Source organism: Drosophila suzukii, chromosome X (genome assembly GCF_043229965.1).
Source record: "Drosophila suzukii chromosome X, CBGP_Dsuzu_IsoJpt1.0, whole genome shotgun sequence".
In the NCBI taxonomy this organism is placed as follows: Eukaryota; Metazoa; Arthropoda; class Insecta; order Diptera; family Drosophilidae; genus Drosophila; species Drosophila suzukii.
The window spans coordinates 31,032,943-31,042,925 of NC_092084.1; the positions used below are offsets into that span (position 1 = coordinate 31,032,943).

Consider the following 9,983-nt stretch of genomic DNA (forward strand, 5'->3'; position numbering starts at 1 on the left):
TAAAGTTGGATGACAAAACACAATGACGATATCAAATCTTAATTCGAACGACTTTCGGAAAATGGATTTTTGCTACAAGAAGTGGTTATCCAGCCCACAGTGCAGTGCAAACACACCCTACAAACAAACCAACAGCAGAGCCTAAAAGTATACGATAACCCCTAGAAAAACCCCTTCCGAAAGCCCATTCACCACATTCAAACAAAAACCGCTTAAAACACTTTACTATCGCATTTTGGAATTGTTCAAATATTTTCGCTGTTCTTTTGCCTCGCTTGTTGCTGTATTGTTGCAGCATTTTTTCTAGACCTATCTGCCGTCCCTCTTTCTCTCTCTCTCTTTTACAAATACAAACAATTAAAATCCTCAAATATTTGCGCCAACTGCAAAAAACAAATGTGAACTCGTTGTGCAAAGAAAGAAGTTCGAGGAAAAAAGAAGAAAAGTGCATCAGGAAAGCGCCTGGAAAAGCGGGCACGTTACGTTGAAGTTGGTCAGCAATTTTACAGATATAAATACAAATTCGGTGTTGCTTTCGTTTTTTCCACCATTTCCCTTCACTCGACTTTTGTCTGTCTACTTTTTTTCTGTTCATCCAAATGTTTTTTTTTATTTATCTGCGTTGACTGCCGTGACACGCGTAGTTATACCCCTTACGCGTAGAGTTAAAGGTGTGTACTAGATTGGTCGGAAAGTAACTAACATTTCGGTCTGTCTGTCTGTATTTTCGTATAAACGATGAGACCTCGGAAACTGTTAGATCTAGAATATTGGGATTAGGCATGAAGATTCTTGGGCTTCCTGCGCAGCGCAAGTTTGTAGCGCCCATTACGCTAAAAACTGTTTAACGCCCACATTTTTGAAGATTTTGTAAAAGTGTAAATGAGATTTTGTTCTTATTATCAATACGCCTCTACAAGCAAAGCAAAATTGTTAGGATCGGACCATTCACTAAAAATAAATAAGCAAATAAAGGAATAGGCGCTAGGTGGCGTGTTTGTGTGGAGTGCAATCTCGGAAACAGCCGATTTTGCTGCATCCATATCTACATCTCCCTCGCGCTTCCTTTAGCTGAGTAACGGATTTCTGATAGTCGAGCCATTCAAAAGTTATACGCAAAACAAGATTTAGGCGGACTTCTCAAAATTAAAATTTTATTTTGTTTGTCAAATTGTTATTTTAGGGTCCTGAAAATTCTAGACGATGTTAAACAGCTTAATATAAGAATCTTTAGATCTTCCACTTTTGGAAAAACTCGCTAGCTTGGCGGGAAAGCAGCTATAAATAGCTAAATTTCATACACCCGTAACTAAAACTCTAAAGGTTCATGCTTGTGCTATATGGTACGCCTTTCTAACAAGATTTGTCTAAATACCATCGTTTAAAAATTATGGTCAAATCTTTTTTTTTCGATTTTTAATTTTTTTTTAATTTTTAAGATTCCTCAACTTTGGACAGCATTGAATATTGTATGTGTATCCAAACGGTATTTTAGAGTCATGGAATCATTTAGAAACTTGAACTCTACGGCTTTTGGGAAAGTAGATTAATTATATGATTGATGTTTAGGGCAAAAACTTCTGAAATCAAACAAAAACACCTCTTAACGAGGTTCAAATATAGTGACGATCGCACCTTCAACAAACAAAATTTCTGATGTCAACTTTTGTGACGAAAATGTATTATACGATCTACTATATAAATACACTTTCTACATTTTTTACATTCGGCAGGCGGCAATTCAATATACCTGTGTTTTTTTCATTTGACACGCTTTATTAAAATCGTACAGCTAAAAACAGGATTATTGAATTGCAGCGTGCCGATTTTTTGTTCTAGAATCAAAACTGAAGGAGCGAAAGTTTTAAGCGACTTGTGGGCGTTGGAATGGGCGTGGCACCCCTTAGATATAAACTTGAGCTGCTCAAGAATCTCTAGAGTATGAATGCCTAGTCCAAACTTTCTAGCTCTTATAGTTTCTGAGATCTCCGCGTTCGTACGGACGGACAGACAGGCGGGCAGGTAGACAAGGCTAGTTCGACTCGGACAAATATTCTGATCAAGGACATATAGACTACACTTCCTTTTAACTGTTACATATTTCCGAATCTAAGTTACCCATTTACTCTATGAGTAACGGGTATAATATGTATCTAGAATGATGCGAACGGGCTAAAGTTAAACCACGAAAGTCAAAATTCCGTCCCCTGCTGAAAGTCGTTTTAATGAGAGTTTTAAATGCAATATCACACCTAAATACTGTGCAATCTCTGATGTTTGTAATTTGATTCCTTCCAATCTTGGTTTCCTGAAGTCAGGGATCCTCGTTTTCCTCGTGAACAGCATAAGCCCTGTTTTACTCAGGTTAATACGTAGTCCACAGGTCTGCTGCCCATTTATTTAGTTTTCCTGCGGCTCTTTCCAAACCGCTAATAACGTCTAGATTAGGACCCGATACGTAGCACGACGTCATCCGCATTTGCTACCGCTTTAACGCCTGCTATATTGATTTCTTCCAGTAACTCGTTCATGTTAAATAGCCACAGTAGTGGGGACACACTTCCCCCCTGTGGTGTGCCTCTCCTCACATATCGCATGAGGGTAAAGCCATCCAATTTGGCTGTTATCGTCCTACTTGACAGCATAACGCCGATCCATGCTCTGATTTCGCTCTCACTGCCCACCATGTTGAGGGAGTTCACATCGTGAACGCCCCTTCTATGTCCAGAAAGATTGCCATTGCAATACACGAGGTGTGATGACTTTTAATGTGTCGTACTACTTCGAGTAGTGCCGTTGATCGTCATTCCGATATTTAAGCTGTGCGTCCGAAAAGTGCTGTTTCTCCAATTTTTCTCTAATGGGAATATTTAATATTCATTCAAGTGTTTTCGCCGTGAAGGTGGTCAGGCTTATCGGTTTATACTCCCTCGCCCGTATGTGACCTCTTCTTCCAGGTTTGGAGACAAACATCACCTTGGCCTCCCTCCAACCGGCGTGTGGTAGTTAAATATAATGATGATTCGTAGTCTAGCCGTTTTCCAATGCTGTATTTGGTCGTTTGTAGCATCTCGTCCTGGGTTACTCTGTTTGTCGAATAAGTCTACTGCCATTGTTCTTCTTGCCAGTATGATTCGTTAGATACTTGGGCTTGTCTTTCGTGGAATTTACCGGGAAAGTTCATGTTTACTAGTCGCTCTAAGTATTTTTTTGACTAAAAGATTCTACAGGGCTCGTTGAATGCATTTGGTCCCATACTTCCATGTCTAGAGCCGTTGTCGAGGTTTGTTTCTTATTCTCCTATTCTCTTCGTCAAAAAACCAAAACCAAAACTGGTCATCAATCGGGTATTTTTGCATATCAATTTTGATCCCTTATGTTGCCATATATTAATATTTTCGAGCATATGAAATTGATATTTTCCAACATGTCAATTTGGTATTTGTGGTATTTTTTAATAGCCAACTGATATGCTTTCATTTCAAACTCATATACTTTCATATCAGATTGATATAATTGTAATATCAATATTAATCAGTTTTGTTTTACTGTTTTGCATTTTATAAACAAATAAATATTGAACACCCATAAGATCCCTGTAAATATTAATTTTTTATATATTTCGGATCAATTATAAAAATAATTCCAGGACTTAGCAATAAATGACCGATCACGCTGTAATCGGATGCCTCCTGTAGCTTTGCATCAGCGCCAGGAAGTTCTTCTTCTGTCCTCGATAGAAGTTTCCCATCGAGGGGTAGACGCCTAGTTCGTCATCTTGGCCAGCCATTTGACTTTGTGTAGTGCAGTCTGTGAAGTCAGGCAGAGACCCATCAGCAGATACGTGGAAAGTGCGTTCCTCCAGAAAGCTTTTCACGAGCTGGAACAGCTGTGGCGTAAAAAGACTTGTGGCTTTGTACAGGAGCCCAGGGTGCCACACTTTGTCAAAAGCCTGCTGGATGTCAAGGAAGGCAGCAACTGAATACTTCTTCTTCTCTAAGGCTTCTAAAGCAAAGTTCACAATTCTGTGCAATTGCTCAGGAGTTTCATGTTGAAGACGAAAGCCAAACTGGTATTCCGGAATCGCACTGGTGACATTCTCGTAAGTGAGTAGCCTGTTCAGGATCAGCCTTTCCATGATTTTTCAAAGGGATGTTAAAAGTTTAATGGGCCTGTATGAGTCCACGTTAGTCGGCGATTTTCCTGGTTTTGGGATCATTATTATTTCGCCGATTTCCAAACTTTTGGGAAGTATCCAACAGTTAGTCTGCTGGTGAGTAACGACACCAGGAATTACAAGGCTTGACCGGTAAAAATCGTATCGTCCTGTTGTCCAGAAGTTCTTCACCGGGAGTTTTCTTCGGTGAAAGTTTACCTACAAGGTATTTCACCTTGTCAGTGAGACAGGGTTAGCAGGCAGGCACATTTGATGTGTTCGGGCGTTTCCCGTTCTTGCGGATCCTCTTCTCACTCCTCGCTTTAGATTGAGAAGTGCCCCAATTCTGTTGTAGCTGGAGATGTCTGGAGGTCTCTGTATTTTGGCGATTCCTGGGCGCAGCTATCTCAGCAGCCTAGTTTATCATGCGCACGAAAAGGCTGATGGCATTGTCATTGTCAGAAGGTTCCTGGATTTGTATGTTAGCCTCACTCAGCTGTTCTAAGTAGGCTTTGAAAGCGTTTATATTAGCACCTCTGGCTAGGAGTTGCGAGCGCTGTGGTTTTTTCACAGGTGTGACATGCAGTATGGCCAGGATAGGAGTGTGGTCCGAGGAGAGTTCATGCAATGTTCTTACTTGTAGCCTGTCTATAGCATATCCAGATGGCATTATCTATTGCTGTGAACTTATGGCTGAGCCTAAGGGCGGAAGGAGAGCTTGCGTCACTCTGCAGGGTTGAGCCAGTCCTTGCTTGCATATCCTTGGGTTGAGCTATATCAGCATACGATTTATTCGATCTTAATGCCTCAGATGGTATGAATTCACGCGAGGCGCGTCGTGGATCATTGGTTGTCGGGAGTCTAGGCCTCGGCTTTTGTTTCTATTTTAACTGGACAGCCTTTATCTGACGAGACGTGGTTACCACCAAAGTTTACGCACAAGCATGTATCGCTTACACAGAGCATGGAACCAGTAACATGAGGGTCACTACATTTATCACAAACAGGACACAGTAGTTTTTAGAGCGCCCAAAAATTTGGCATCTTTGACATTGAAGTAATTCCTTTCTACGGGAAGCACGCTCGACAGTGACTTTGTATTTCCCAAGTTGTGTTATTTTTAGGGACTGCACCCTGACATAAATCAAACATTGCCTAGTTTTATAATTTATTATAGCTTCGTTATCATCTTCGTTAACCTGAATGTTCTTCCAATCAGTCTTTTTGGGGCAGTATACGATAAGGACCTCAAAGCCGTTGTCGGTAAATCCCTGTTCTATCTGTGATTTCGGTACGTTTGTATGGATTCCTTTGAGCACAACTCTGTAGGCCTTGTCTTATTTTAGTTTATGGTGCCAAAATTGGCAGTTAAGCGTTGTCAGTGTTTTTACAGCTAACCGAAAAGCGTCAGAGTTGGCTGTATATATTCTGGAAACACCAAATTTGGAAGTGCGAATGTTGTAGTTTGAAGAGCCAATGCTAAGATCAAGAGATTTTTCCAACAGGACCGTATCGCTTACGTTCGGTACACAAATATAAGGGATGTTATTAGATTTTGCAGATTGATCATCTCCACCAAGGATACCTGTACCGCCATTGATAGAGTCAGCATCCTCCAGATCCTGTTCCAATTGTTCTGCTTCAGCAGCCAGAATCGTGAATCGATTGTGGCCTGCAACTTAGTTTTGCGGATCGGGGGCTGAGTAAGAACAGGTAAAGAGGGCTGAGCCACGCTTTTACGTTTTCGGCTGACATTTCGGACAGGAGCTTGGAACGGGCATTTCGAATACTTGTTTTATTCGCCAATGAAGTTAATACACTTGTCAGCGGAGTCATGGTCGAGCAAATGCTCCTGGCCGCACTTGCAGCCACGGTGTACGTAGAAGTACTGCCCAAGATTGGTTGAGCGTTTGAAATGGTGCAGGTAACACTAGTAGTAGAGTTACTGCTAATGATCACCATGGAGCTGGTGATCGTTGTTTGATCGGGAATACCTGCAAGGTGGACAGATAAGACTGAATGGCGGGCGCGGATTTGGGATCTTATTTCTCCAGGGTCTGCACCAGCTATATTTCTCATCTTCTCAAATGTATTTATTTATTTATTTATTTACTTATAGCCAATGGATGAATCTTTATCTGGCTACATACGATTACCTTAAATCTATTATTGAAAATTACTTTAAAAATATTCCCTAAGGGTTTGCCCTAGCATATCTTTATTGGACCCCCAGCTGAATCAAATGCCAGAAGGCAAAGAATTAAACAATCTAAGAGCCCTTAGTAATGGCTCATTGCGAGCATAATTAGTCCTGACAGCACGGTCCAGGAATGGAACCATGGTACGGAGATTTATCGCTCCTATTGCTAGGCTGCGAATGAGCAGATGACTCTTCCATTAAATCAATTGTCTTTATACTTATGACGTATAAAGCAATTGATATTCACAGTTCACGATCACAAGACTGCAAGATAAGTTGTAAAAACAACATCGCTGTTGGATTTCGCGAGAATAGCAGCCACCGCTTTGCAATGGCCGGAAATAGACTTCGTGTGCAAGATGTACACACGAGCGGTAACGAGGCATAAGCTGGATTACTTGAAGTAATTATCGAACACACGTCTTTACTCCACAAATTCTGCAGGGGGACAAGTTCAGTGTGAAAACCATTTCTTGCTTACTTTGAATGCCCAAAACTATGCAACATTAATTTGATGAGAAAAAATTATTATAAGATAGTTTTTATGTAAAAGGAAATTATTTAGATGTTTGTCATAGAAAACTAGACTAGACTAGAAATCTTTTTGAGAAGTAAATTATTAAAACTATAAAAATGTTGTAAGTTGATTTTCCGATGTCTAACTGCGCATACTTTATTTAAGTTCCTAAAGAAACGGTTTCTATATTAAAGTATAGTGCGGCTTCCAGTAACCATGCTATTACAATAGTTCATAAGAGTATGACTATTATAGCAAAAGTGAATAGAACTACCATTTTATAATTCATGTTAAAAACATAAACTTCTGATATTAAACAAAAACACATCTTAACGAGGTAAGAGGTCCTGACGATTGCACCTTCAACATAAACAAGAAAGGAAGTTAACTTCGGCAAGCCGAAGCTTGTATACCCTTGCAGTTATATTTATTAAATTTAAAAATACAAAAAATGATATTCCCAATAGTATATTTGTCAGAAAACACCGAAGCTATAATTTGTTTCATATTATTTTCCCACCAATTTTCCGATCGTTCCTATGGCAGCTATATGATATAGTCGTCCGATTTTGATAAAATTAAATTCGAAATTCAGAACTAATTAAAAAATGTTATTTCCAAGCGTTGGAGGTTATATGTTGAAAAACACCGAAGCTATAATTTGTTTCATATTATTTTTTCACCAATTTTAGCTATATGATATAGTCTTCCGATTTTTATAAAATTTAATTCGAAATTCAAAACTAATTAAAAAATGTTATTTACAAGCTTAGGAGGTTATATGCTAAAAAACACCAAAGATATAATTGTTTTTAATTTTTTTCTCCGATTATTCCTATGGGAGCTATAAGATATAGTTGTCCGATCCGGCTGGTTCCGACTTATATACTACCTGCAAAAGATATAAGACTTTTGGGAAAGTTTCAGCCCGATATCTTTAAAACTGAGAGACTAGTTTGCGTACAAACGGACGGACAGACGGACAGACGGACATGGCTAGATCGACTCGCCTAGTCATGCTGATCAAGAATATATATACTTTATGGGGTCGGAAACGTCTCCTTCACTGCGTTGCAAACTTCTGACTGAAATCAATATACCCTCTGCAAGGGTATAAAAAGCATTTCCCCATTTTGCAGCATTTCCCGAAAGCTTTGCAATTGACTTCAAAATGGTGTAGGAAAAAGTTAAAGCCAAAAGAACAGGCATTCCAATGGTACCTCTTTATTTCATTTCCTTTTATTTCAATGTGATGACATCTGTATTTACAGCTGATGTGTTCAACCAAACTTTTCTTACTATCCTTACCCCACTCTTCCCTACAACGAAAAGACATAAAAGAGATTTAAATCGAACTATCCAAGAACAAGGTATAAAATGGCTAAGTTTCTTAAATCAAAAACGGTTTTTTATGTGCAGAATGGATTTTATTTGTATACAGTTTGAATTCTTTTTCTCTGTAGATCTTTCAATCTAACCCGAAGTAGAGCTTACAGTGGAGCTCTGTTCAGTGGAGCTCTGTTCAGTGGAGCTCTGTTCAGTGGAGCTCTGTTCAGTGGAGCTCTGTTCAGTGGAGCTCTGTTCAGTGGAGCTCTGTTCAGTGGAGCTCTGTTCAGTGGAGCTCTGTTCAGTGGAGCTCTGTTCAGTGGAGCTCTGTTCAGTGGAGCTCTGTTCAGTGGAGCTCTGTTCAGTTGAGCTCTGTTCAGTAGAGCTCTGTTCGGTGGAGCTCTGTTCAGTAGAGCTCTGTTCAGTGGAGCTCTGTTCAGTGGAGCTCTGTTCAGTGGAGCTCTGTTCAGTGGAGCTCTGTTCAGTGGAGCTCTGTTCGGTGGAGCTCTGTTCAGTAGAGCTCTTTTCAGTAGAGCTCTGTTCAGTGGAGCTCTGTTCAGTGGAGCTCTGTTCAGTGGAGCTCTGTTCAGTGGAGCTCTGTTCAGTGGAGCTCTGTTCAGTGGAGCTCTGTTCAGTGGAGCTCTGTTCAGTGGAGCTCTGTTCAGTGGAGCTCTGTTCAGTGGAGCTCTGTTCGGTGGAGCTCTGTTCGGTGGAGCTCTGTTCAGTGGAGCTCTGTTCAGTGGAGCTCTGTTCAGTGGAGCTCTGTTCAGTTGAGCTCTGTTCAGTGGAGCTCTGTTCGGTGGAGCTCTGTTCAGTAGAGCTCTGTTCAGTGGAGCTGCTTTCGGTGGAGCTGCTATCAGTCGAGCTATCAGTAGAGGAGCTGCTATCAGTGGAGGTGGAGGAGCTGTCCAAAGGACTCTCTGTAGTGGTAAAGCAAGGTCTTGGGCGACGACAAGGTGGAGCCCATCTCTTAGGAGGAAAGCAACCAGGACCTCCGAAAGCACCGCGACTGCCAAATCCTCTAGGACCTCTGAAGTCTTGGAAGCCACCGTTGAAGCCACGTCTGCGGAATGATCCCACGCTGCGACCAACATCGAATCCTCGGCTACCACGTCCTCCGCGTCTTCCACCGCCTCCTTGTGCCACCACCACAGCCACTAGGGCAAGAAGAATAATTGCAATGTAGGCACGCATTTCCAGACTTTTGCTTCGATCGCAACTTGTTGAAATTATCAGTGCGAAGCCCCTTTTATACCCAAAAACTCGACAAAAATCCACGCATCAGACGACCGAGAATCCCCCATGACGTCAGCATCGCCTGTGTGCTTAGCTGGATTTTTTGAAGAATTGAGAATGAAGCGAAAAACGCGATGAGAGCCCCCGAAAATCTAAGCCGGAAGTCTTCTTTTCTAATTATTCGTGTATCTCTTGTTTTCTGCTTTGTTTGGCAACAGCTGGCTCATGTTTAAATTGAGTCCATTGTTTGAGTCTAAGACAGAGGGACTCTCCTATAAGACCCAATTCCAGCTTCAGCCTACCACTCATTGAAAATTCAAGTTGTCCTAATAGAGCTTTCCAGTAGGCAGCAGATGCCAGGCGGCAAAGAGATGAAAACTTATTTTACTTATATCGGGGTAAATCATCAAAATAACTAACTTACTCTTTTTGTTATGTAATAATATTAGTGAAAAACACTTTTTCTTTGGTGTCTGATTCAGATTCAAATGATTCTTGCAAGAAGAAATCATCAATACTTGAAAAAGTATTAATTTCTTAAAAAATAA

The 9,983-nt window shown here is 40.7% G+C and overlaps 1 protein-coding gene across 1 annotated transcript; it reads right to left on the reverse strand.

Moving 5' to 3' along the window:
- Positions 1-8,278: 8,278 nt before the first annotated feature.
- On the reverse strand, positions 8,279-9,412 carry LOC136117759 (sperm acrosomal protein FSA-ACR.1-like). The gene has a single exon (XM_065868730.2). It carries the CDS (start codon positions 9,391-9,393, stop codon positions 8,347-8,349), a length of 1,047 nt encoding a protein of 348 aa, XP_065724802.2. The 5' UTR covers positions 9,394-9,412; the 3' UTR covers positions 8,279-8,346.
- Between the last annotated feature and the right edge of the window lie 571 nt (positions 9,413-9,983).